The sequence below is a fragment of the Dasypus novemcinctus genome, chromosome 19 (genome assembly GCF_030445035.2).
Source record: "Dasypus novemcinctus isolate mDasNov1 chromosome 19, mDasNov1.1.hap2, whole genome shotgun sequence".
NCBI lineage: Eukaryota > Metazoa > Chordata > Mammalia > Cingulata > Dasypodidae > Dasypus > Dasypus novemcinctus.
The window spans coordinates 29,920,483-29,948,442 of record NC_080691.1 but is presented as its reverse complement, the minus strand read 5'-3'; the positions used below and the strand labels follow the sequence as shown (position 1 = coordinate 29,948,442).

Here is a 27,960-nt window from a genome sequence, read left to right as displayed (position 1 = left end):
ATGACAGACATTTTAGCTTGTCCCTTCAACAATGTTTCTATAAGAGAAATAATTCATCTAATATAAAGTTTTTCTTTTCTCTTTTTTTTTTCCAGCTTAAATCTGTTCTGGAAATGTATGCTAATTTTCTAATTTATATTAGTCAATAGGGAAGTCTATGTAGCACAACACGTGAACTAAGATTCTTGGCAGAATTAGTATCCTACATAGCCATTGCTTGCTGATTGGCTTAGAGAGGACAACTCTGATTTGTGGCCCCAATTTTCTTGCAGAGACATCAAGCCTGAGAATATACTCATTGACCGAATGGGGCACATCAAGCTGGTGGATTTTGGATCAGTTGCTAAAATGAACTCAGATAAGATGGTAACAAAATGGAATGAAATACCTTAATAGAAGATATACTGAAGGTTTCTGTGGTTCCCATAATTTTGAGAAATACTGAGTTAAAGCTGAAAGACATCTTAAAGCCTCCTTCTGCCAGTGTAGGAAATGACTGCATAGGGGCAGAGATGGGGATGCAGAACTATTTGCCAAACTTATTTGACCTTGGAGTCCTTTTATGTATACTACTTGTTGATACCTTATAAAAGATTTTTAGGAACACTCATAATTTTTTTTTTCCCTTAGATTTTCCTTACCTGTTTTAGACTATCTTTTGTTATATTACTTTAAAATAGTTTATTTTAACATATTTTGGTGAAAAAATACTATTTTGATGAATGTAACTTTATCTCAAATACTCTATTTTCCATGCAGCAAAATTAAAACTAATCACTGAAGCATTCAAACCAAATATCCTTAACTGGTAAGAACTGAGTGCTCAAAATGTCATATTTAAATCCTGGACCTTTAGTAAAAATTAAACTGTATTCCAAATACTAATTAAGAAAGCAGGAGGATAGCTATTGGGACTTAAGAGTGTGGATGTTTAGGGGAAAAAAAACAAGGTAAAAAAATGTTTAAAAAATCTTAGAAAGTTGGTACATACTACAATGTAAGTTTTGAAGTCAACTACACACAAAATGGTAAGTCTAACAGAAAGTCAGCTTACATTTTAAAACTCATTTTTCACAACTGAGTCACTTAGTGACCTAGACATATCCTTAGGAGTTGGCCTTTTATGCTCTCTCTAGGAAATTCTAGAGATTCCTAGTTAAAATGTATGAATTAAGAAGAGAAAAGCTGTACTTCAATATGTCCCCTTTTAAGTCTTTTATGTAAAGGACAATATGGTCCCCTACCTTTTTAAAAAATCCCCTCAAGTTCCTTGAAAGAAAGGTGGGTATTAATAGGTTGATGTTAGGAGAAGGCTTATAGTTATGCTAACTCTTTGCACTCCAATATCTGGCCTCGCTGTTTATAGATCTGATATTTACCTGAGATAATTACTTGGTGTTCAAGCCCTTGGAAAAAACAAGCTCCCTATGCTGCTCAAAGTCACGATTTTTCAACCTCAGCATGAATTTTTTTTTCCAGGTTATGTTCTTATACTCTATTCATTTGATCATTATACTAAGAATTATCTTACAGAATCAAAATATTTTATGTATAAATATTTCCTATGTATAAATCAGACACAATCATGAAAACTTGTTGAATTTAGTGGAATAAAGCATAAACAAAAAGTTAAATTTTGCCAAGTTTTATCACCTAGGAATCAAAAACATATACCTTACATTAGTAGCATTAGTAAACTCATGCATCTAGAAATAAGTTGAGGTATAAGTACATAAACTGATAATACAACCTCAGCACATGACAGTTTGACTGGCTGATTCTTTGATGTGGGGGCTGTTTTGTGCATAGTAGGATGTTTAGCATCATCCCTGACCTCCACTTCCTATGTGCTTGTAGCACCTCACCTTCACCCCCCAGTTGTGTCAAGATATTGCCAGATAGCCCCTGGCGGATAAAGTCATCCCAGGTTGAGAATCACTGCAGTAGACTGAGAAGCATCAAAAAGCCATTTAATTAATTTATAGCTGGCAATATGCATTTACAATAAGAAAACCTACTCAGAAAACTAGATTAAGATCCCAAAACACTGTTGGGTAGCTAAATGGGAATTAAGAGCAAGGCCATTTCTCCATGCCTGGAGTCATTCTCTTAACTGCCTTTGGTGGAGAAACAGGGCCCCTATTCATCTCAGGTTTTTATTTTCAGTGCTTCGAACTGCCCTTTTCAATTTTTTAATCACTCCAGGCAGGGAGCTTCCTGAAGGCACTCAGGTTTATTTGTAGCTCAAGGCTCTACCCCTGATTAATTTGGTCAAGGAGATATGACAGTACCACATACTTGACAATATCGTACCTTTTCTCCCCTGGGAAAGAGCATTGCCTCTCTAGAACCTTGTGCTGTTAGGGCCAGTATGCTGCTAAGCAGCTAAGAAAGAACTTTTAGCATTGTCTTAAGGGCAAAGGCCTTTTTATGACAGAAGACCGTCACTTAGTCAAATCAAGATTTTACAGCTATGTTCATCATCAGTATTGAGGGTCTTGACCAAAATCCTGTGGTTTATTTCCGTGCTGAATTTGGTAACTTACACACATATTACAAGAGAAGTCTCAGCTCTGACTTCCCAATGTCAAGGCTTCCCCTCACCTCAAGCTTCTTTTCAATTCCAAGGTTATATGCTCTGCTTCTGCTATAGACTTGTCCCTGCTTTGTCCCTACTTTTCTCCATCAACACAGGCTTGCATGTGGGTTTCTTGCATGGCAGGATCATCTGGTTTTCTTGGACTGCTTCCCTTGTTTAAGGTTTGGAAAAACCTATACCGGAGTGTGGGCCTGAGGAATGAGTGAAAAGAAAGGCAGAAGGGACAATTGGTCTATGTAGGGTATCAAAAACTACCATTTCGTCAACAGCTTCCCCAATGACTTCTTACATCAACTGCAAATACTGCAGTTAATCAATTCAATTCAGTTCTGACTCTAACGACCCAGAGTTAGGCCAGACTCCGCAGGTTCAGGGCAATTCTCTGCAAGAATGACCTGCAGGTATCAGTTCCAAGTTTGGGGGCCCAGGCTACCCACACTTCTGATCTACAAATGGTGGGGGTTCAGTAATTTGATAGAATGAGTCACAGAACTCATTGAAAGTGCCATAGTTACAATTAGAGTTTTATTATAGTAATAGGATACAAGTAAGAAGAAGCCAAAAGAAGCCAAAGGAAGGGTGAGGTCTGGGAGGGTCTCAGATGCAAGCTTCTGTGTCCTCTGCATGGAGGCAGAACGCATCACCTTCCCTGCTCAGCAGCGATGCATTTTCTCAATCATGAAAGCTGACTGGAGCCTCAAGTGTCCGAGTTTACATGGGGTCTCATTATGTAGACATTATTGATGGAATCAGTGCCCATGTGGTTGAGCTCAGGCCTCCCAGAGGATGGGGGCTTGGCTGATAGGCTGTGGCTCAAAGCCTGAAACCCCTAATCCCACAGTTGGTCTTTCTGGTGGGGCCAGCCCTCACCCTAAGAGTGTAGGTGTGGTTGGCCCCTCTCTGTCTCCTTAGCATATGAACTGTCTGATTTGGCCCTGGACCTACCGTGAAGAACAAAAGGCCCTCCTAACACAAGAAGTTCTGTAGATTCAGAAGGTGCTTCCCCAGGAACTGAGGACAAAGACCAGCCAGGTTTTTCATTCTACTTGCAGGGTCTGTTTCCTATTTTGAGGGTATGTTACTATAGGGATAGACAAATATATAAAGTTACAGGCTAGAAGAGCTTGGTCATCACAGGGAAAAAAGGCCTTGTATTGTCCTCTCTACACATTCAGTTTTTTCTCAATCCCCAATTAAAGCAAAGTAAATTTACATTCTTGATATGAAGCCCAGCCTTGAGAGTGTGTGGTTGTTCCCATGAAATCTTTTGGCTCACTTGGGGACACTTAGCGTCTTTAATGGGGAGAAAGTTCTTTTGCGCTGTAAAACTGCTGACCCAAGAAAGCCCGTTTACGACGTGGGATTATTAGACCACTGGTTGTTACAGTATATGACTAATGTCAGGCCCTCTCTTTTTGTTTGGATGGGAAAGAATGTTAGAGAGGCAATCTTTAGACTTGAGACTTCATGGCTCAGTAAACTTCAAGACAATTTTGAGGTGACAGGTTTGCCGGTTACTAGGTTGCCTAGTCAGGGGTAGGAGTGTGCATGAGGGTCGGAAAACCTACTTCCATCATCAATATCATTTCAAAAAACAAAGGACACTTAAATCCTAAAATGATCAGAAGGACAAATTCTCAGAAGAAAGGGCAGTCCTTTAAATGAAATACATTTAGCTTAATGAAAAGACCTCTCATATTGTCCTAACCTCCCTTTGTCAGGGTCAAGTGCTTGTCGCCATTGGATTGGAGGGCCCTGGGATTCTGAACAGTGGGGCGGGGCCAGGAATAGGAATGGTGGGGCTGAGGGAAGTGAAGTTGGTAACACTAGGCCCTTAGTAGAAGTTGTTCATAAGCAGGAATGCTGACTCCAAATGCTATTTTCCAGATTTTTTAAAAAACTTGAGATGTTCATAATAGTGTGTTGCCAGCTCACCGCCAGTTTTTCAGTAATGAGTAGATTTATCTAACATTCATCTTTAGAGTTTATTATTATAAGTAAGCGATGTTCTATCATATCAGAAACTTAATATCGGGAAAGACATTTCTCATTCCAGAAATATTCCAGCTTTCATTTGTACAACCAGATGGGTGTTTAGTATCATCTCCTGCCCCTTTGCCTTCAGACTATATTATGTGATTTTTTTTCTTAACTAGTAAATTGTTTGGGTGTTTGCATTTCCAGACAGTTGTGCCACTTGACAGAAGGTTTAAGTGCCTGGGAGAACAGTGATCAGTGGCAAATCAGCCCATGTCTGAAATATGGCTGTTGAGGATAATTGAAAGTTTGCTATATTCATTTTATTGATGGTTTTCCAGGTGAACGCCAAACTCCCAATTGGGACCCCAGATTACATGGCCCCTGAAGTGTTAACTGTGATGAATGGGGATGGGAAAGGCGTCTATGGCCTGGAGTGTGACTGGTGGTCGGTGGGAGTTATTGCTTATGAGATGATTTATGGGAGATCCCCATTCACTGAAGGAACCTCAGCCAGAACCTTCAACAACATCATGAATTTCCAGGTAAAGAACTATTATTAGATTTTGAAGTAATACTGCGAAATGCTATTTCAAAATTGTACAAATGAAAATTTATATGTGAACCAGTAGTACTGAATGATAATAATAGCAAATACTTAGTTAGCACTTACTTTGTGCCAAAAGCTATTCTAAACACTTTATTGATTGTATTTCATTGAATCACAGCTGCCAGTAATTGTAAGACTAGGCCATTATTTTATGTACCATTAAAAAAGAAAAACTGCTGCCAATTCATTTATGATATTTCAAAAATTGAGTTCAAAGCTGTTAAATGGGAATAATCATGAATTTTAGAATTGTTGAAACATAGTTTATTAACTCTGTTGATACTCAAGTGACCACAAGAAGTTGGTTTTATTATTTTCATTTTACTGCCCTGGAAATTGAGGCAAAGAATGGTTAAATAACTTAAGCGAAAATAACACATAGACTTGCTTTGAAGTCCATTCTCTGGATACTTTGCTATACTGCTTCTTACTATATCAAAAATGATAGTAACATTGAAGGAGGAAATGAATTAAAAAGAAATATGGTAACATACATATATAAATAGAATTAAAGTTGTTTTTGAATAAGTGACTGTCCTCTAGAGTAAGCCCATATCTTAAGGATATATTAATTATATATATATATATATATATATATATATATATATATATATATTTAGCTTCAACTTGAAAGGAAAAGAGAACTTATTCCATAAGTTTTTGTATCTCACCGAATTTTCATCTTTCTGGAATGCTTTATATATATATTTTTTTCATTAAAAATTTATTGAAGTGTTTCATTCATACATGAACATACATAAATAGTAAATGTATAGTGAAAATTGTGACCTTTCAAACAAACATGTATAGCATCATACAGGGCTCCCATGCATTACCCCACCCCACTATTAGCACCTTATGTTGTTCTAAAACATTTGTTACAAACTATGAAAGCGCATCATCAAAATATTACTCCTAACTGTAGCTCATATCTTACATTTGGTGTATTTTTTCCTCCAACCCACCTGATTATTAACACCCTATATTAGAATGATATATTTATTCATTGAGAGAATGTTTGCACATTTGATCTGTTAACCACAATCCATCTTCTACCACAGAATTCACTGTTATATAGTCTCATCTTTTTTACAGTCCAAGTGTACATTTAGGGACTCTCATTTTCATCATAGAGTTGTACTGTCATCCCTTACCCCCTATTATTGTCACTTGGCATTGATATAATACTGTCTTTGCTATTGCTGCAAAAATATTACAATATTACTGTTAACTATCATCCATAAGTTACATTAATTGTAATTTTCCCATGTATTACCATATTCTTAGCATTTTGTAAAAGAAGAGCATTCTTATATTATTAACCACAATCTTTATCCACTACTGAAATCACTGTTATACAGTCTCTAGATTATTCTCTAGCTTCCTTTCAATTGACATTTATGTCCATAGACCACCTCTTTCAGTCACAATCACATTCAGCAGTGTTAGTTAACTTACTCTTTGTTACCGTCAACTCTACTCATTTGTACATTTTTATAATAAACCTTATTAAAAATTCTACCTACATTAAGCATCACCTCCCATTCCCAACCCACATTCTGTCTCCTAGTTAATATATATATATATATTTATGTACATACATAATTTGGTATTCTTGAGTTTCCCTTTAAGTGACTCTTGGGGTTTATTTATTTCCTCCATTTCAATTCATACATTCTATAAAAACATATTAAGCACTTGCTATGTGCCAGGTGCTTTTAGGTGCCAGGTTTTAAGTGCTGAGCAAAAAAGAGAAGGTTCTCTACCATCTTTCCCCATCGTCACAAATAAATCACATTGCAGTGTGATATGGCAAAGCAGAATACAGAGGAAACATGCAGAAGGGAGTGATAGGATAGAAGAGGTGGCTAGGGAAGGCCAGATAGGGACTGGGGGTGGGGTGTTCCAGACAGAGAGAACAGTATGATCCGTTCAGGAGCTTTAGTTGTTTCGTTATTTTTAGGAGGTACTGGACATTGAACCCGGGACCTCGTACATGCAGAGCAGGTGCTCAACCACTGAGTTATACCTGACTTCGCTCTTCAGGAGCTTTAAATAGTGTATCATTGTTGGACATCAAAGGCAAGACGGGGAGTGTAGCAAGATGAGAGGAGAGAGAGGAACAGGGGTCAAATCATGAAGGATGTTCAACCCCTGTAGAGGAACTAGGCCTATTGATGTGAACAGGCATTTATTTTGGGAATAAGCCTTTGGTCCAAAGTTAAGAGGGCACAAAACTTCCTTCTTTAAAAGCAACAACAACAACAAAAACTTCCATGGAGAGAAATGCTTTCCTAACTTTGGGACATGAGAAGCTAAATCATTGCTAAGGAAATCATTATTTTATTTTATTTTTTGGAATAGCGATTTTTGAAGTTTCCAGATGAACCCAAAGTTAGCAGTGAATTTCTTGACCTGATTCAAAGTCTATTGTGTGGCCAGAAAGAGAGACTGAATTTCGAAGGCCTTTGCTGCCATCCTTTCTTCTCTAAAATCAACTGGAATGGCATTCGTGACTGTAAGTAGAGCCCTGTTCCTTAAATGCAGGGGTTGGGATTAAGAAATACTTAAGAGCAATCTGAAATTATTCTGGCCCAAATAAAGTGGCATAAATTTCACAGATGAGGGCTTTAATTATCTGAGAGAAGAAAAAGCTGATAATGTGGCTGTCTTTGAGTAATCCGCTTTAAAATTGCTTGCATATAACTGGATCATTTATCAAACTGTTTAAGTGGCCTTCGGAATTTTATCCCTCAGTAAGTCAGAGGCACAGACTGATGGAGTTTGAAGGTTGTTCCTTAGCTTGACAGTTTCTTCCCAGAGGAATAGTGGACCTAGGTATTTCATTCACTCATTACATGTGACAAAAAATAAGTAGTTGAAAGGTGGCGTGAAGAGTTGAAAGAGACCAATTCCTCATTTACAGGTGAGGAAAAAGACTCAAGGGGTTAGATAAGTCTGGCGTTGCTCTGCTCACAGGCAAGCCTGCCCTGAAACCAGAAATGCCACTTTTGTTTCCTTCTACACTATTTGTCTTTGTTCACACATGTGTAACTTCCATAAGGTGTTTGCACAGGTGATTCATTCATATGTCATTTTGTAGTCAATTACTGCAAACTAAATTAATTTGTTGACAACAAAGCCCTAATTTACTATCAACAAGAAAAGAAAAACCATTTTGGTTTCCTTATACAAATTGGTGATTTAAAAAAAAATTATTCTTGGATGTATTATGATTGTGATATAATGCTCTGACAGAGTGACTGGCCTAGAGTACAGTAAGGAAGCAGGTTATAGTGTGTTATATTATTGGTGTGTGTGCTTGGTGGGGAGGGGTAGATTGGTGGAGAAATGGAACTCATTTTGTGTCAAAACCAGGCTTCCAACTGGAGCTGGAACTGTATTGTGATTATAACCTCTGTGCCTTCGGCTGGGGAGTTTGGAGTGTTGTTAAGATGCAGGACTGTCCAGTTGAAAGCCATTTTGATAGTTTCTTTAACCTCCTGCCAAAATGTTTGTGGAGCAGCATTTCCATTAATGTGCATTGGCAGATTTTTTCTTCTGGTAGGCACATTGCTTTATTTTTCTAATTTCTTGGGGTCAACTCCCAAATTTCCAAGGTTCAGAACTTTGAATCAGTAGTATATTCTTTACATAGTCCTATTTTGTCTTCAGAATGATTTGATACAGTTTCTTTTAGACTTTCAAGTACTTAATATTTTCTTATCTTGCCTTTTTGAAAAAGCAATTAATTTTTTAAGGGTAAGAACCTGCCAATTATGTCTAGTAACATATCTCTACTTAAGTCAGTGAATGGCAGTTAATTACTGAATAGCTTTATTTTGAGTTCCAGTAAACCCTTGATGTTGGTTTTGGTATTATGTCATAATTCCCAGATTTTGTTCTCACCTTTTCCTTCGGGCTGTTTACAGGTTTTAGGCTGATTGTGCTGATCAGTGCCACTGCTGTTCTGTAAATTATATGGTACCTGTAGAGGACACTTGCCAGTGTAGAATGTGGTTCACGCTGTCCATCATGAGGCCCAATTTTGAAAGGCTGTGGTTATCTATGGGGTGAGATAACGTTTCTGCCTGGTCACTGTAGTCTTAGACATCTTCACACACATTGCCTTCATATGTGATTCCTGATCCTGTTAAATATCTGCTTAATGTTTCCTTATCTTTAACACAGTTTTTCCCCATTAGCATCAGGGAATTCTCCTCACCCAGCTGAATCCTGATTCTTAAAAATCTCAAACTTGTGTGTGGATGCAGGTCAGTGCTTGATTGCTTGCCTCCCATGTATGAAGTCCCAAGGTTCAATCCCTGGTACCTCCTAAAAAAATAAAAATAAAAAAATAAAAAAACTTGATCATTTTTATAGACCAATTCTCAAGATAGTGTTTCCAAAAAATCAAGAAATATGTTACCTCTTGAGAAAAATTTTTAAAATTTTATAATTAACTTACTTTTCAAATATTATCAGGTTTAGAGAAAAGTTGCAAAAATAGTACAGAGAGTACCCAGATCCCTTTTACCCAGTTTCTCCAAATGTTGTCTTACACAACTATGCCACATTTGTCAAAACTAAGATTAAGATTGGTCAATTTCTGTTAACAACTTTAGACCTTATTCAGATTTCACCAGTTTTCCCACTAATGTCCCTTTTCTGTTCTAGGACCCAGGGTACCATATTGCAGTTAAGAATGTTAGCTTCTGACAGGACTAGCCCTCACCTAGAGACTTAGTCACTGAGGATTGGTTGCAGCTTTCCTTGGAGGTTCTGGAACATTTCTGATTATACAGGGAGTGGTGGTATTAATTTCCATGTCTGACCAGGCTCTGATCCTTGCATATTTGCAGTAACTCAGGATTTGGGGATTGAAAACATCACTAGACTCCATGCTATTTGAGTGATTTTTCTAACAAGGTAACTCTAACATAAATTATGCCTTTGTCCAGTCCTCTTTTTCATAAACACATGTTGAGTGACTTTCACCAGCCAAAGCACTTGAAGTCATTAACTTTTCATGGTTGCTACTTAAATGTCTTGTGGTTTCAGGCTGTTGAATATTTCCACTTTCTACAACATGAGATTGTCCCTTGATGAAAGCAACATTAGCCCGTCTGCTGTTCGACTCTTAATTCTTTTTCTTTTTGTAACCAATGAAAGCAAGTACTGTTTAACACAGCAGGTAATAATCTTCTGAAACTCATTATCTCAAGAGGTGGTCCTGGCAGGATATATAAATGTGATTTAAGATGGGTCTGGACAAATTTATGAATGATAGAACTGGGAGTGACTACTTAGAGAAATTAGGACATGCCTGGGCTTTACTTGAGGCCAGGCAGAGCACCCAAGCCTTCCTGCCCTGCCCCTTGGGTTTGTTGTGGGCAACACCACATGAACCCCAGATCTGACCCAGTTCAGGGCTGCTTTTCCCCCAGCAAGTCTAAAGCTCTGTGATGAGTTACTGCTGTACTCATGGGTCACCAGGCACCCATTCTCCGATGTTTTATCCCCAGCTGCAAATGATCAGATGTAAGGCTGGATTTTTAGCTGCTTATTTTTTATTGTCATTATTTCACGACTGCTTGCCACATTTCAGTAGCTGACTTCTTCAAGTGTACCAACTGCCCTGGGCTGTGCAGTTCCCGTGATGTTTCAGATGTGGAGCAGAACTCTGCTTGTACCTAGCCTGACCTCTGGGTTCTGGACAGCTGATGCCAAGCAGAGCCCCTCTTTCATGCCTGTGGGCGTGACCCTGGTGTTTCCTGGAATCTCGTGCCTGTTCATGTCAAGAGAAAAGTTTTGCTGCCTGATATTCTCTTCTAGTACATCTTTGAAGATATCTTTCCCCAGGGGTGTAATGAGGTCAGTGAAACCAGCATGCTTGAACCTTTCATCCAAGACTGTGCTGTCTTGTGAGACAGTGAGAACTGCATAATTCAAGTGGCAATCATGGATTATTTCCTCGAGCATTTATGGCTAATGTTTTAGAGAACTGTACTATCTGTCACAACACGGACTCTTTCTCTTGAGTCTCCTCCTCCTCTTCCCATAAAGGCATTGTTCTTGCAAAATTATTCTGATTATCCAGGTCCTTGGCATTTTTTAGCAGAAAGCATATTTCATTTTGATACTATAGTGACTCAGTGTTGGTCTTGTGTTGATGATGCATAGAGATAGTCCCCTTCCAAACAGGTCTTGTTTTTGTTGTTGCTCATCATGACTCACTACTTGGCCCAGAATTTCTGAAGCAAATGCTTATAAGCATAATTGTATGGTTCCTCAATACAACTGATAGATGATTGTTATGTTATGGCTTCCTAACCTCAGGTGAAGTTCTTATACATTGTTGCCAAGCAGAAATGAGCACCTTGTAACTCACTGGACTTTTTACTCCAGTTCTCAAGTAGGAAAGGAAATATCATTTAGTATGAAAAGAAATATCATTAGCGAATGTTGTAGTTTCCTTCTTGCTAAAGCAAATACCATGCACTGGGTCGCCTTAAACAATGGGTATTTATTGGCTCACAGATTTGAGGCTAGAAGTCCCCCCCCCCCCCCAAAGACTGGTATTCTGGGGCTGGCTGCTGGTGATCCTTGGTCCTTGGCTCTATCGCATAGCAATGCACCTGGTGGCCCTTCCTTTCTCTTCTGGGTTCTGTTGACTTTCAATTTCTTGCTTTCAGTGGCTTTCTCTCCCTCTGTGTGAATTTCATTCTACTTATACAGGACTTCAGTAATAGGACTAAGACCCATCCCAGCTGAGTTGGGCCACAATTTAACTGAAGTAACTTCATCAAAAGGTCCTACTTACAGTGGGTTCACACTCACAGGAATGGATTAAGTTTAAGAATATGCTTTTCTAGGGTACATACAGCACCAAACCACCACCGGGAGCATCTATTCTGTGCTAACCATTTAGTATTTGAGTATAGAATGCTATATTTCTTCCAAACGATTCTGTGAAATATAAGGATTATGAGACCCATTCTATAGATGTGGACACTGAGGTACAGAGAAGTAATTTGTCCAAGTCATAAAGCAAGTAAGCAAGAGAATCCAGATTTGGGTTGAGGTGTCTGTGATTCCAAATCCTGTCCTCTTTCCATAATATCATGCCTGCCTTAGGATAAGTAACTGTTTTTAATAATATTTGTGGTAACAACAAATAATAAACCACATCACACTAGAAAGTGGTTTGTTCTCTGGGTCTACTTGGACATGTAGAATTGCAATTATTTGAGTTTACTAGGATTTTTTACAATATTTGAGTATCTACACAGTGTGCTAAAGGCCATGTTAGGTGCGGTGGCTCCAGTGATGATCAAATTTGGACATGGCCCTGATTTCATGGAGCTTATAGTGTAAGATCCTAACTGGCCCTTTTGCTTAAATACGGCTGTGTTATTTTAAATTGCTGAACTTCAAGATTGTAAAATGTTTAATGCTCAGGAGATCATCCACTGGTTTACTGAGCCCTATATACTTGATATTAAAACATGGACTGTGAGGCAGGGACCCCCTCCCCATACACAGCATCCCATCGTTTTTTTAAAGATTTATTTATTTACTTATTTTTTTCCCCTTCCCCCCCGCCCCGGTTGTCTGCTCTCTGTGTCTATTTGCTGCATCTTCTTCTTTGTCTGCTTCTGTTGTCAGTGGCACAGGAATCTGTGTTTCTTTTTGTTGCATCATCTTGCTATGTCAGCTCTCTGTGTGTGTGGCACCATTCTTGGGCAGGCTGCACTTCCTTTCGCGCTGGGCGGCTCTCCTTACAGGCACACTCCTTGTGCGTGGGGCTCCTCTATGTGGGGGACACCCCTGCATGGCAGGGCACTCCTTGAGTGCATCAGCACTGCGCATGGGCCAGCTCCTCACGGGTCAAGGAGGCCCGGGGTTTGAATCGCGGACCTCCCATGTGGTAGACAGATGCCCTATCCACTGGGCCAAGTCCGCTTCCCTCACAGCATCCCATCTTTTTGCTAGCTGTTACCTTCCCCATCTCTTAGATAAACCAGGAAAGGACAATGTTGGTTCTATGGCCCACTTCTGAAATTGGGATTTATATTCTGGCATTGAATTGACAGGACTCAGGTTGTGGGTTTTCAGTTTATTTAGAATAGAGTTTCTCAAGCTTGGCACTTTGACATTTGGGGCCAGATCCTTCTTTGCTGTGGGGGCTTCCGTGCTTAGCAGCATCTCTGGCCTTTACCCGCTGGATACTAGTAGGACTCCCCACCCCAGACTTGACAACCAGAAATATTTCCAGATTGGCACGATTGCCTTTGTGAGACCCACCAATTTAGAAGAATTGCCTTGGTTCTTACCAGGAGAGAGGATTACAATAATCTGAATCCACCTGAGACGGCCATTGCTAACAAGGGATGGGACAGTTGTCTGGGGCCAGCAGGACCTTGCTACTCACAGTGTGGTCCATGGACTGGCAGCTGGACAACTCCTGGGAGCTTGTTAGAGATGCAGAAACTCAGGCCCCACTCCAGAGCAGCTGAGTCAGAGCTGTGTTTTAACAAGCTTCCCAGGTGATCTGTGGGCACACTGCAGTTTGGGAAGTACTGTAAGGAGAAAATGAGATCTGTGAGCCTTAGAGTTTCTTGCTCATCTTTGTGGGGTTTTCCTTATTTCTTCCTCTGGACTCAAGTCAGGGAGACTTCTTTTTGGCTAAGGATTCCTATGGGTAGATGAAATTGCCTGGGATTGCCCGATACTAAGTCCTGATTTTGAAGAATTTAAAGCTTTTCTCTCAGACGTTGTTGTGTCCTTCATATCCTTCAAGATGGCTTTCTAACCTAACCTCTGCTTTCTGATAGCAAATAGCAGGTGACCTTCTATAATTGGTCCCTGTATTAGTTAGCCAAAGGGGTGCTGATGCAAAATACCAGAAATCTGTTGGCTTTTATAAAGGGTATTTATTTGGGGTAGAAGCTTACATTTACCAGGCCATAAAGCATAAGTTACTTCCCTCACCAAAGTCTGTGGCCACATGTTGGAGCAAGATGTCTGCTGAATGCCTGCAAGGGTTCAGGCTTCCTCTTCCTCTTAGAGCTCCCTTGTCCCAGCTTCTTCCAATATCAGCTGTAGGCTGGGATAAGTCTCCTCTCTCTTCTGGGCCTTGTTTCTCTCCAGGCTCAGCTGCTGTGGTCCCTCCACAAGGTCATGTGCGCACTACCTGCTAAAAGGTAAAAAAGGAATAATGGAAGAGTTGTAGTTAATAACTCTAATAGTTTCTTCTGGGATATGCAGACAGATATTTATGTGTCTCCTGGACATTATTTTGTTTTCACTGGGGAAGTTATGATAGGAGAAAGGAGGCTAGAAAGAGCTAAATGCTTTTAAATTAGGATTACATGTTCCCCTGAATTTAAAAGTTACATCCAGAGATGTTAAAAGAATATGTAATATTCTACTTAGTTCCAAGATAAATTGAGGCAGTTTCTTCTAGAGGTAATTGTAATATTAGAAAGATAAAAATAAGTAAATGTAGAAATCTGGGTGAAGGGAGTATCAGGATTGGGAAATAAAGTCCATGGTAAAGGTAAAATCATAAAAGATCCTGTAATGTTGCTAGAGGAGGATACATTTGAGGTTCTTAGCCTCCTCATGGCCAAAGCAAAAAGAGAAAAATGAACAGTTACAAGAGCCTCATTATCTCATGAGGGAAAAAAAAAAAACCAGAGTGTTTGCTCAGATAGACCTTGCTTCTCTGGATACTGAGCCCCGAGAATTTTCACCATTGTGTTCCCCATAAAAGAGACCTCCTGTAATGTGGTGGGCCACATCCTTCACAACATCCTCCAAAATGTGCCATGGGAATCTCCATATGACTGCTTGTTATAGTGCCTCTCAGTCCAAGCCCACTGTCCAATGCCAGATTTCACTTTAGTAAATCAATTCTGCATGAGGTAAATTAATGTCTTTCCTGGACAAAGATGGAAAGTGGGGAAGATGTTTGCTGGAGATCCCAGATATTAGTGTCCTCAACCTTTAAATTCTCCTTTGCTAAAGAAATCTTTCACAACTGAGCAAACATGGAAATAATTTGGCTAAGCATTCAAAATTATATTAAACATCTGGGACTATATTCAGCAGCCAACTTTCTAGTTAGTTCTATGAAGTGTGGTGATTGCATTGATGCTTGTTTTCTGAGGGTGAAGTTGGAGCAAAAGAGGGCACTTGGTAGATGTCAAAAGATATTAAAGTCTAAAGAGAAAGAGTACGAGGTCCAGGTGGTTCATGACTGAGGATCTGGAAATTATTTTCAGTGTCTCACTTCAGAGAAAATAAATGTGGTCAACTCTGTTGATCCCTGATAGTGGAAAGGATAAGGATACATTCAGCTATAGCTTGGCAGTTTGGGGTATAAGACCCACCCCTCCTGTCCTTCAAAACTCTGACTTTTAAAGGACACATACAAAGAATTGCTAGCCATATAGTGACCAAAATATCTACTTTGTTCTTGGCTCAGTAATTTCTGATGCAGGGTTCTGGCAAATTTATCTACCCTATGAACAGAGAAGAGTGGTGGGCCTTCTGTCATGGACAAGAAGACCTTGCCACAGTGGGCTTGTTCTGATAAGGACAAGAGTGGGCCAGTTGGTGTGCGTGCCAGCCATGCCGTACTTAGGCAGTGAAAGAATGAATGTTAAGGTTCTTGCTTAACATAGTAACCAGTGACTCTGCCTAATGAGTGTCCAGCTCTGATGAGTTAGGTTAGCTTCTCCTTCCTTGGGAGAGAATTGAGTAAAAGCATGAAACTGGGGGTACTTGTTTCACACTTCTCCCTCATGGGGTGGAAGAACCTGAGTGGAAGCTCTTTGGACCAGGAGAGAACTGGAGACAAAATATTCTCCCTTCTGAACACTTGGAAACTGCTTTATTGAGGAATAATAGATGTTCAATAAACTGCACATATTTAGTGTACAATTTGATACGTTTTGACATGTGTACACTTGTGGAATTACCACGAGACTCAAGATACTAAACATATCCATCACCCCCAAAATCTTCCTTGTGCTCCTTTGTTACCCTTTCCTCCTCCCACCCCTCTCTCCATCCCTTCCTTTGTCCTCAGGTAACAATTGGTCTGCTTTCTGTCACTGTAGATTATTTTGCATATTATAAACTTTATATAAATGGAATCAAACAGTATGTCTTCTTTTATTTTTGGTCTGACTTCTTTCAATCAACACAATGATTCTGAGATTCATCCATGTTGTAGTATGTGTCAGTAGTTCGTTTTTATTGCCAAGAAGTATTCCATTATATGGACATACCATGCGTTGTTTATCCATTCACCTGCTGATGGACTTCTGGGTTGTCGCCAGTTTTGGGCTATTTCAAATAAAGCTGCTGTGCACATTTGTGTGCAAGTCTATGGACATATGCTTTCGCTTCTCTTGGGTAAATACCTAGAAGTGGAATGACTGAATCATATGGTAGGCATATGTTTAACTTTTTAAGCAATTGCCAGACTGTTTTCCAGAGCGCCAGGGGGAGGGGAGAATGGAGAATTACTGCTTAATGGGTACAGAGTTTCTGTTCAAGTTAATAAAAAATTTTGCTAAAGGATGGTGATAGCATAACATTGTAAATGTTATTAATACCGCTGAGTTGTACACTTAGAAATGGTTAAAATGGCAAATTTTATATTATATATATGATGTGTAAGTGTATATATATATATCTCCACAATAAAATTAAAAATGTAACAAGAGAGGGACTGAAGAAAAACCTCAATCAAATCAATGTGTGGACCTAAGTTGGATCCTGATTCAAACAAATCAGTTTTCGAGCAAATGGAGATAATTGAATATAGGCATGGTGTTTGCCAATGTAAAGGAGTTATTGTTAATTTTTGGGGTGTGATGATGAGAGTATTGTGATGACATATTTTATTATTATTATTTTTAAGTAATCTTTTTTATAAAATATTTATTTGCACTTTGATCCCCGCCCCCCCCCCCCCGCAGCTTACTTGTTGTCTGCTCTCTGTGTCCATTCGCTGTGTGTTCTTCTGTGTGTTTGTATTTATTTATTTATTTATTTATTTTAAAAATTTATTCCCTCCCCCTCTTGTGGCTTGCTTCTTGTCTGCTCTCTGTGTCTATTCGCTGCATGTGCTTCTGTGTTTTTACTTGTCTCCCTTTTTGTTGAGTCACCTTGCTGAGTTGGCACTCTGTGGTGCTTGTGGGCTGGGCCACACTCTGCAGCATGCAGGTGAGCCTGCCTTCACAAGGAGGCTCTGGCATGCGAACCCAGGGCCCCCCATATGGTAGAAAGGAGCCCAACTGATTGAGCCACAGCCACTTCCCTAAGTACACTTTTTGTAAAAATTTTTATCCGCCCCTGCCCACCATTGTTGTTATCTGCTCTCTCTGTCCATTTTCTGTGTGTTCTTTCCGTGTCTGCTTATCTTTTCTTCTCATCTTTCTCTTTAGGAGGCACTGGAAACTGATCCTTGACCTGAGTCACCTTAGCTCCCTAGTCTGCCGCATCTCTTATTGTCTCTCCTCTGTGTCTCCCTTTGTCGTGTCATCTTGCTGAGCCAGCTCTCCATGGGTGCGGACAGCTCCACGATGCAGACCAGTTTGCCTCACCAACAGGCCCCGGAAATTGAACCTAGGGCCTCCCATATGGTAGATAGGAACCTCATTGCTTGAGCCTCATCCACTTCCCTTATTATGTTTTTGAAAGTCTTTTTCTGTTACACTAGTGGTTCTCATCTGGGGGTGATTTTGTTGTCCCCTCCCCTCCACCCAGGTATTTGGTAATGGGTAATGTCTGGAGTCATTTTTTTTTTTTTAAGATTTATTTTATTTATTTCTCTCCCCTTCCCCCCTGTTGTCTGCTCTCTGTGTCCATTCACTGTGTGCTCTTCTGTGTCCACTTGTATTCTTGTCATGTGGCACTGGGAAACTGTGTTGCATTTTTTGTTGTGTCAGCTCTCTGTGTGTGCACCGCCACTCCTGGGAGGGCTGCACTTTTGTTGCACAGGGTGGCTCTCCTTGCGGGGCGTACTCCTTGTGCATGGGGCACCCCTACATGGGGGACACCCCTGTGTGGCATGGCACTCCTTGTGCGTGGCAACACTGTGTGTGGGCCAGCTCACCACACCCGTCAGGAGTCCCTGGATATAGAACCCTGGACCCTCCATATGGTAGGCGGACACTCTATCAGTTGAGTCACAACTGCTTCCCATGGAGTCATTTTTGATTGCCATGCCTGGGGGTGTGTTATTGGTATCTAATGGGTAGAGGCTGGAGATGCTGCTAAGACAATCCTATTAAGACAATGCATGTGACAGCTCTCTACAGCAAAGAATTATCCGGCCTTGGATGTTGAACCTGTATTAGAGGTACTGAATTAATTGTGGGTGAAATGGTATGTCCAGGGTTTGCTAGAGGTACTGGGCATAGGGATTGAACCTGGGACCTCCCATGTGGGAGGTGGGTGCCCAGCTACTTAAACTGCATCTGCTCCCCTAAGGTTTGCTTTTAACAATCAACAAACATGCAAACAAAATAGGAGTGGGGGATGAGATGAAATAAAAATCCTGAAAGGGAAAGTAGCTTGAGGCTAGAAGAGAGCAGTTCCTAGGCAACCCGACACCAAAGCTGATAACAAGCTCCTTTGCTGTCATTAAAATGTGTCCTGAGGGAGTGGAGGTGGCTCAAGCCATTGGGTGCCTTCCCCCCACATGGGAGGTCCCAGGCTCCGTTCCTGGTCCCTCCTAAAAAGAAGACAATCACACAACCAGCAGACAACGAGCACAGACAACAAAGGGGGGAGAAACAGATAAAAAAAAAATCTTAAAAAAAAAAAAGCGTCCTGAGGACCCCCTACCTGGGTGAAAAACTGGGTATATCCAAATCCAACTTTACAGAGAAATGCAGTCAGAAAAACGAGAAGACAACTAGTTGCAGTCTGAAAAGATTCTCTCTTGAATATTTACATCTTGTGTAGGTGTTTCAGAGATCACTGAGTACCTGGCAGACAGAGGGAGGGGAAAAACAGAGTAAAGTTAAATAGAATATTAAGTAAGAAATCTGGTTAAGGTTCAAACCAGAATTGAGACAAAGCTTCTCTGAAGGTATAAATCTATGGGAAAATATAAGTTGATTACCCAAAACTTAATATTTAAGTAGACTTTTAGATCTGGCTTTTGAGTATAGCGAGATTCAGATAAAGCAAAGCCCAATTCCATTGAGAGCTCAGGGTCTGCCACGAGAGGAAATCTGCTTAGCTGTTTGCAGCCAGACCCAAGCATTCTGGCGATTGATTGATGGAAGCATGCTTTAGTAATGCTAACGTCCTTATTCATTTACTTTGAAGACAACACTGTACAAATTGATCACCAGCTCAAATCAACAGCCTAAAGTCTTTTTATGACTCTTTTGGGAAGCAAAGAGCTAGGATACTTTTTGATTTACTTAAGTGTGTTGGAAATTGGATCTGATTTGTCTTCTTTTTTTATTTCTTACACAGTGTGTTATTTGGACGAGCCATTTCCCTTCCTTCTGGGAGGGGAGCAAATTGGAAGCTCACTTGAGGCTCTAGGCAACATAATCTGTCCTCTTGGACTATGATGCATATTTAGCAACCAGCTCTGTTTGCCAGCCCCCTATCTATTCTCTTGGTTCATTCCTGTGAGACCTCTAATATTGGCTATCTTGCTCATCTTTCCTTTGCAGCAGCTTTTCTTAGAATTCTTTCCACCACAAGACTTGGTTGTTGATATTTCTACAATCTCCTCTCTTGCATCACTTGTCAAGTTTTGCCACTTCTTTCTGTAACCTATCTCCTACTAATCCACATCCTCTCTGTTACTGTTATCACTTCCAAAGTTTAGAGATTTGTCATGTTCACTATTGCAGACCTGTCTTTCAAAGGTTTCTAGTACTGGCCTCTTCTGACCATCACTATCGAAATGATCCTGTCTGTTTCTGCCACGGACACAAACCAACTCTCCAAAACTCTCTGGTAATACGTTGTGTCAGTCCAGGCCAGGGCTCCCCGCTTCAAGATCCAGTCAAGATTTTGATGTGGGTTGTGGGTGGGAGGCTCATTGTCTCTTCAGAGATAACCTTAACCTAAGCTGTCTGTCCTGACTTGTGGGTGTGGAACAGTAAGAGGCTGCAGTCCTGCCCTTGGTGACCATGGCAATGACTCCAGTCCCAGGAAACAGTTTAACAATGCGAAGTCTATAAACCTTAAATATTCAGGGGAAATGCAAACAAAATGTGCTAAAAGCTTATCTAGAATGTATTAAGTCCATACTAAAAGCTTACCTAGGATGTGAAAAATATATGCTAATCTAAGCCTATTGAGAACTGAAACAAAAGAATCATTTGGCCTTTCCTCTCTGTATAAAAGGGACTCAAAAATCTGGTTCGGGCCTCGGGTTCGAAACAGAAAGCTCCTGAGTCCGGCCGGCCGTCAATAAACCATTTTTCCTACTCGGAATCATTCCTGAGTCCTGGCCTTTCTATAAGCAAATAATTGAACCTCTCTAGAATTCTACAACAATTTCACTTTCACTTACTCCCCAGCCTCATTGCCCAAAGCTCTCTGGGGCTACTGCTCCGGCTTCTGTGGCTTTTCTAAAGTAGCACTTTCCCCACTTCAGCTCACCAAATGACCTTTTAACCAGTTCTTGAGATTCAGTCACCTCCATGACACTTTCCTGCAGGAACACTAAAAAATTCACTGCATCCTCATCCGCAAAACTTGCCATTACTCCGATTATGTATTCTCTACTTTTCACACCCACACCCTGACCTCTAAATGACAGAAATACTCCCCTTGTCACTTGTTTTGCATTCCTGCCTTCATAACATAGATATGGGTGAACACGTTGCTGCCAGATTTTAAACAACTGAAAGACAGCTATTTTTTGGTATCTCCCTTTTGGTTTGTACATAGAATCTAATTAGTCAATTACCTACTTTTTTATGGTTCAGAAACATCTTGGTTGATAGTATTACTATGAAGTGAAAATGTTTCCAATTCAGTATGTCTTCAATGCCCGATGTGGGGCGGTGGACTTGGCCCAGTGGTGAGGGCGTCTGTCTACCACATGGGAGGTCTGCGGTTCAAACCCCAGGCCTCCTTGACCCGTGTGGAGCTGGCCCATGCACAGTGCTGATGCGCACAAAGAGTGCCGTGCCACGCAGGGGTGTCCCCCGCGTAGGGGAGCCCCACGCACAAGGAGTGCGCCCCATAAGGAGAGCTGCCCAGTGTGAAAGAAAGTGCAGCCTGCCCAAGAATGGTGCCGCACACACGGAGAGCTGACACAACAAGATGACGCAACAAAAAGAAACAGATTCCCATGCTGCTGACAACAACAGAAGCGGACGAAGAAGACGCAGCAAATAGACACAGAGAACAGACAACCGGGATGGGGTGGGGAGAGGAGAGAAATAAATAAATAAATAAATCTTTAAAAAAAAATGCCTGATGTGTTTCGGGCACAGTCTTGATTCATGATATCATCACACAATATTTATATATTTTTGGCCTTTATGACACAGTGCTGGCTGTTACTCATCTATTTCTGCCACACACAGTTCAGCACCAGTGGCTCTAAACCAAACTGATGATTGAAAGTCTTAGGAGTTAGGGGAAGCAGATGTGGGTCAAGCAGTTGGGCACCCACCTACCACATGGGAGGTCCTGGGTTTGGTTCCTGGTGTCTCCTAAAGAAGACAAACAACAAGCAGACATCGAGCAGAAACAATGAGCCAAGACAATGAGCAAAAACAAATGAGCAGGGTGTGGATGTGGCTTAAGCAGTTAAGCACCTCGCCTTCCACATGGGGGGTCCTGGATTTGGTCCCTGTGCCTCCTAAAGAAAAAACGAGCAAAAACAGCAAGCAAACAGATGAGGGAGCCATCTCAGAGGGGGACAAAAAAATCTTAGAAATTGTATGAGCTATATCTAGACTCATTTTTTTTTTTAATGTGCCAATTCTTCACAATTAAATTGGGTCTTCTGAGACATAGCAGTACTTGGCTTCCAAAGAGTGGCATGTTGGATGGAATAGCCCAGTTAGGTTTAAGAAATTACCCTTCATTTACTTGCTATTAGTTCATCCCTTTAATAAAAGATACTAAACAAATACTAAAGGCAGCCAACTCGTGTTCCAGGTGTAGGTGTAGCACGGTAAACGTGATAAAAATCTCTCCCCACATGAAGCTTTTGTTCTAGTAGGGAAAGCAGATGATAAACACTGTGCCAAAATGAGAAAAGGTTTTTTTTTTTATTTTTGATATTTGTCTGGTATGTTGAAAAATTTGAGGTGGTAGATGGTGGTAAAAGGAAAAATGGAGGTCAACAGAGAATGTTAGAGGACAGTAGGGCTGAGAGAACAAATGCATTTTTTTTTTTTCACACATTGTTTTTTCTTTTTTGGATTTTGGAGATGCTAATATTTTTTGCCCCAAAACTTTTTGATAAATGTCAGGAGAAAGAAAAAAAAAAAGAATTTATAGAGGAGATATTAACTTCAGCGCTTAAAATAGCTCTTTGTTTCTGAAAGCCCTTTTCTGCCATCAATCTTATTGGGAAAAATAAAAAACCCTGAAGTTATTTGTATATACCTGCCACTGAGGAGACTGTGCCCTGATATTACCTCAAATATAGGCTGATTTACTTAAAAATATGTGCAAGAAAATAATTTTTCTATTTTCCTTAGTGACTTTTACCAAAGAACAATATTGGCTTAATCTACAACTTCTTATTGTCTTTAGTGAATGTAGTGGGAGAATGGGGAGAAGCACACAATTTCATAACACTGTACAGAAAATAGTAATAAAGCACATATTCATATTTTTTCAGATGGAACAATCTAGACTTTTAAAACTTCTTCATTTAATTTAAACACCAAGTACCTTCTTTGTGACCTCTAAAAGCTGTCTTTTGCCAGAAGCTCTCCTTTGTAAGGCCATTTTCTAGTTATGTAATTATATATTAATTCAGCAAATATTTGTTCTGGAACTACTATATGCTTGGCACTATTCTCAGTGCCATGTGTACCCCCATCAACACATACTCAAATCTAATAGCATTTCAATTACCCAGCAGCTTTTTTTTTTCTCTTTTCAAATAGGACAGTTATTTTGAAATAAGTTGCAGAAATAATACCCATAGAAAAAATTCCAGTCTACCCCCACAATGAACAAGAATATTCACTTACCTAGTCACCTTACAGGCAGTTATCAAGGTCAAAAAATTTATCATTGATATAAAGCTTATATTCTATATTCCAATTTTTTCTTAGGTCCCAATGGCCTATTTAGCCTTCTCTCCTCCATTCTTGGATCCTATCCAGGATATTGTCTTATATTTAATTTTCAGTGTCTTAGTTTTTCATTTTCTTTTTTTTAAATTATGGAAACACATATGTGTATACCATAAATTTTTCCTTCCCAACTCCTCCCAAGTGTACTATTCAGTTTAGCTGTATAAACTATGTTCCTATACCCTTCCATCCCAACTTTGTGTAGTTTTTGTCTCATGTTGCATATTTATACATTGTGTCCAAAACCATTGATTTATTATATTTAATGCATTTATTACATTTTAGATCCTGTAGAAAGTAAAAAGTGGAGTTACAAATAAAAAATATGACAGTCCTGATATTTGTATTTATTGGTGTCATTATCTTTACTGGAGGTCTCTATTTCCCTCAATTGTCTAGTGTCTTTTCCTACCCACCTACGGAAGTCCGGTTAGTGTTTCTTCTACGACTGGTTTAGTGGTGGCAAAGTACCTTTGCTTTTATTTATCTGGGACTGTCTTAATCCCTCCTTCGTACTTTAACTATATACATATTAGAGAAGTTGTAAACTTACAAAACACTCATGCATGATGTGCAGACTTTGCATGCAACACCCCTCTACCAACATCTTACGTTGTTGTGGAACATAGGTTACAGATTATGAGTGAACATTATCAGACAATTACTACTGACTATAGTCTGTAGCATACATTTGGTATATATTTTCCACACCCCAGTATTATTAACACAGTGCCTTCTTGACATTGATGCAAGAATGTTACAATATTGCCGTTAACTATGGTCCATAAGTTACATGAATTGTTTTTCCCATTGCATCTGTATTCTTACCACCTTGTAATAGTGACAAATTTTTTCTAGTTCATAGAAGAACATTCTTGTATTTGTACTTTTACCCACAATCATCATGCACCTCTGGGTTAGCTATGCTATTCAGCCCCTAGATTATTCTCTAGCTTTCTTTTAATTGGCATTTACATCCTTGAACTATCCCATACTCCCATTTATAAACCAACTATGTTAGTTATATTCCCTATAATGTGTTACTATCAACTCTATTCATTTCCATACTTTTACAGTCAAGCTAATTGAAAATTCTACATACATTAAGCGTCAGTACCCCTTCTCAGCCCTCATCCTATCTTCTAGTAACTGATATTCTAAGTTTTACCTCCATGTGTTTATTCTTTGTATTTAGTTCATATAAGTGAAACCATATGATATTTGTCCTTTTGTGTCTGGCTTATTTCACTCAACATAATGTCCTCAAATTTCATCCATGTTATCATATGTATCCCAGTTTCTTCTTACAGCAGCTTAGTATTCCATTGTACAAATATACCACATTTTGTTTATCCATTCATTGGTTGATGGACACTTGGGTTGTTTTCACCTTTTGGCAATTGTGAAAACCCCACTGTGAATGTCAGGTGTAGCAGTTTGGTATTTTTTATGAATTCCAAAAATAGATATTGGATTGTATTTGTAAACTTGTCTGTTTTTCTGGGTGTATTAGATTGTATTAAATTCAGAGGTTTCACTTTTACTTGATTAAATAATGATTAAGGCTTTGATTGGGCCATGTCAGTAGGACCAGGGGGATGGGGACTCAGAGAGAGTACTACATGGCAGAGGAGTTAGTTGGAGTTTTTTTTGGATGCTGGAACTCCAGGAAGTAAACTCAGGAATAAAGACGGTTCCATAGACACAGCAGAAGCCCAGGAAGAGAAAGAGCCTGATAGTCTACAGCTGACCTTTTGGAAAGATCAGAGCAACTAAATCCTGAGAGGAACAAGCCACTGAAGAGAGATGAGAGTTATCCCAGCTTACAGGTGATATTGGAAGAAGATAGGAGCCTTGAGAGGAAGAGGGAGGCTGAGCCCTTGCAGATGTCGGCAGCCATCTTGCTCCAACGTGTGGCAGCAGACTTTGGTGAGGGAACTAACTTACACTTTATGGCCTGGTAACTGTAAGCGTCTACCCCAAATAAATACCCTTTATAAAAGCTAACAGACTTCTGATATTTTGCATCAGCACCCCTTTTGTTGTCCAGTACAGTCAGTGTGCAAATGTCTGTTCGCATCACTGTTTTCAGTTCTTTTGGATATATTCCTAGTAGAGGAATTGCTGGATCACATGGCAGTTCTGTACTTAATTTCCTGCAGAACCTCCAAACTGTCTTCCACAGAGGCTGCACCATTCTACATCTCCACCAACAGTGAAGGAGTGTTCCTGTTTGTCCACATCCTCTCCAGAAATTGTTGTTTTCTGGTTTTTTGTTTTCTTTTAATGCCATTCTTTGAGGTGTGAGATAATATCTCATTGTAGTTTTGATTTGGATTTCCTTTATACCTAGTGATATTGAAAATTTTTTTCATGTATATTTTTCACCATTTGTATTTCTTTGGAGAAATGTCTAAATCTTTTGCCCATTTTTTAATTGGGTTGCATGCTCTTTTATTGTTGAGTTGTATGATCTCTGTATATAGCATGGGAATCAAACCCTTATTAGTATGTGGTTTCCAAATGTTTTCTCCTATTGAATGGCTGCCTTTTCACCTTCTGACAAAGTCCTTTGAAATACAAAGGTGTTTAAGTTTGAGGAGGTCCAATTTATCTATTTTTTTCTTTCATTGCTTGTAGTTTCAGTGTAAGGTTTAAGAATCCACCACCTACCACCAGGTCTTGAAGATATTTCCGTATATTTTTTTCTAGGAATTTTATGGTTCTAGCTTTTATATTTAAGTCTTTGATCCATTTTGAGTTAATTTTGTGTAAGGTATGAGGTGGGGTCCTGTGTATTTCTTTTGGATATAGATATCCAGTCCTCCCAGCACCATTTGTTGAATAGATTGTTCTGCCCCAGCTGAGTGGGCTTGAAAGCCTTGTCAAAAATCCCTTGACCAGACTTCCAGGAAGGTGGAAGTTTAGAGAGGCAAACGAATCACTTCTCTTCCAGAAAAACATAGGTAGAGGACAGGCAGAGTCGGTCTGTAGGGCTGCTCTGAGGCTCAGGACACTACATGAGGGGAAGGTGAAACACAGGAGAGAGAGGGGCAAAGGAAAGGACTCTGCTGGCTGGAAAACCCTGTGAGCAAAGCTGTAAAAGCAGCAGTGGGTGCCCGTCCTCCCACCTATGGAGTAAATAGTCTGTAAATTCAGCATCAGAATCAGATACCTAGACATCACCAAGAAATCAGATGCCTAATATCAGCAAAAACTTAGAAGCCATAATAAGAAAAAGAAATATATGACTCAGGCAAAGGAACAAATCAAAGCTCCAGATGTGACACAGGACCGAAGCAGCTAATAATGAGGTTCATACAAATATCCAAAATCAAATCATGGAGTTGAAGGACAATTTGGCTAAAGAAATAAAAGACATTAAGATGAAAAAGAAAAAATTTGAAACTTTGAATTGAAAAATAACAGAGCTCATGGGAATGAAAAATTCAATAAGAGAGATTAAAAATACAATAGTGGCACACAACAGCAGATTTGAAATCATGGAAGAAAGAATCAGTTACATTGAGGGAATAACAACTGAAATTGAAGAGATAAAAGAATAGAGAAAAGAATGAAAAAAAATTGAACTTGGGCCCAGGGTGTTGAATAATAACATGAAGTGCACAAACATATGTGTTATGTGAATATGAGAAGGAGAGGAGAAGGGAAAAGGATCAGAAGGAGTATTTGAGGAAATTGCCAAAAATTTTCCTACTTGCATGAAAGACATGATTATACTTGTCCAGGAAGCACAGCATACTCCAATTAGAATGAATTCAAATAGACCTACCCAAGACATGTAATATGCAGAATGCCAAATGCCACATATAAAGAGAAAATTCTGAAAGCAGCAAGAGAAAAGCGAAACATCACATACAATAGATGTCTTCATGGTATTGGCATAGAGATAGACACATTTATTAGTGGAATAGAACTGAGAGTCCAGAAATAAGCCCTCACCTCTGTGGCTAACTGGTTTCAACAAACCTACCAGTTCCATGCTAATGGAACAGAACAGTCTGTTCAACAAATGGTTGTGGGAGAACTGGATATCCATAACCAAAAGAATGAAAGTGGACCATTAACTCACTCTGTACACAAACATCAACTCAAAATGGATCCAATACCTAAATATAAAGCCAGGACTATAAAACTACCAGAAGAAAATGTAGGGAAGCATCTTAGAGACCTTGTGGTAGGTGGTGGTTTCTTGGAACTTAGTCCCAAAGAATGAGCAACAAAAGGAAAAATAGATAAATGGGACATGATCTCAGTTAAATACGTCTGTACCTCAAAGGACTTTGTGAAGAGGGTAAAAAGGCAGCCTACACAATTGGAGAAAATATTTGGAAATCCCACATCTGATAAGGGTCTAATATCCATGATATGTAAAGAGATACTACAACTCAACAATAAAAAGACAAATGACCCAATTAAGAATTGGG

At 39.7% G+C, this 27,960-nt stretch overlaps 1 protein-coding gene across 3 annotated transcripts in view; it reads left to right on the top strand.

Moving 5' to 3' along the window:
* Positions 1-27,960, top strand: part of CIT (citron rho-interacting serine/threonine kinase) — a 182,961-nt gene that overhangs the window by 39,761 nt on the left and 115,240 nt on the right. For all 3 annotated transcript variants that reach the window (XM_058281457.1, XM_058281456.1, XM_058281455.1), the window contains exons 7-9: positions 273-366; positions 4,918-5,121; positions 7,551-7,704. In XM_058281457.1, coding sequence (XP_058137440.1) covers positions 273-366; positions 4,918-5,121; positions 7,551-7,704 — 452 coding nt within the window. The remainder of the gene's footprint in view (positions 1-272; positions 367-4,917; positions 5,122-7,550; positions 7,705-27,960) is intronic.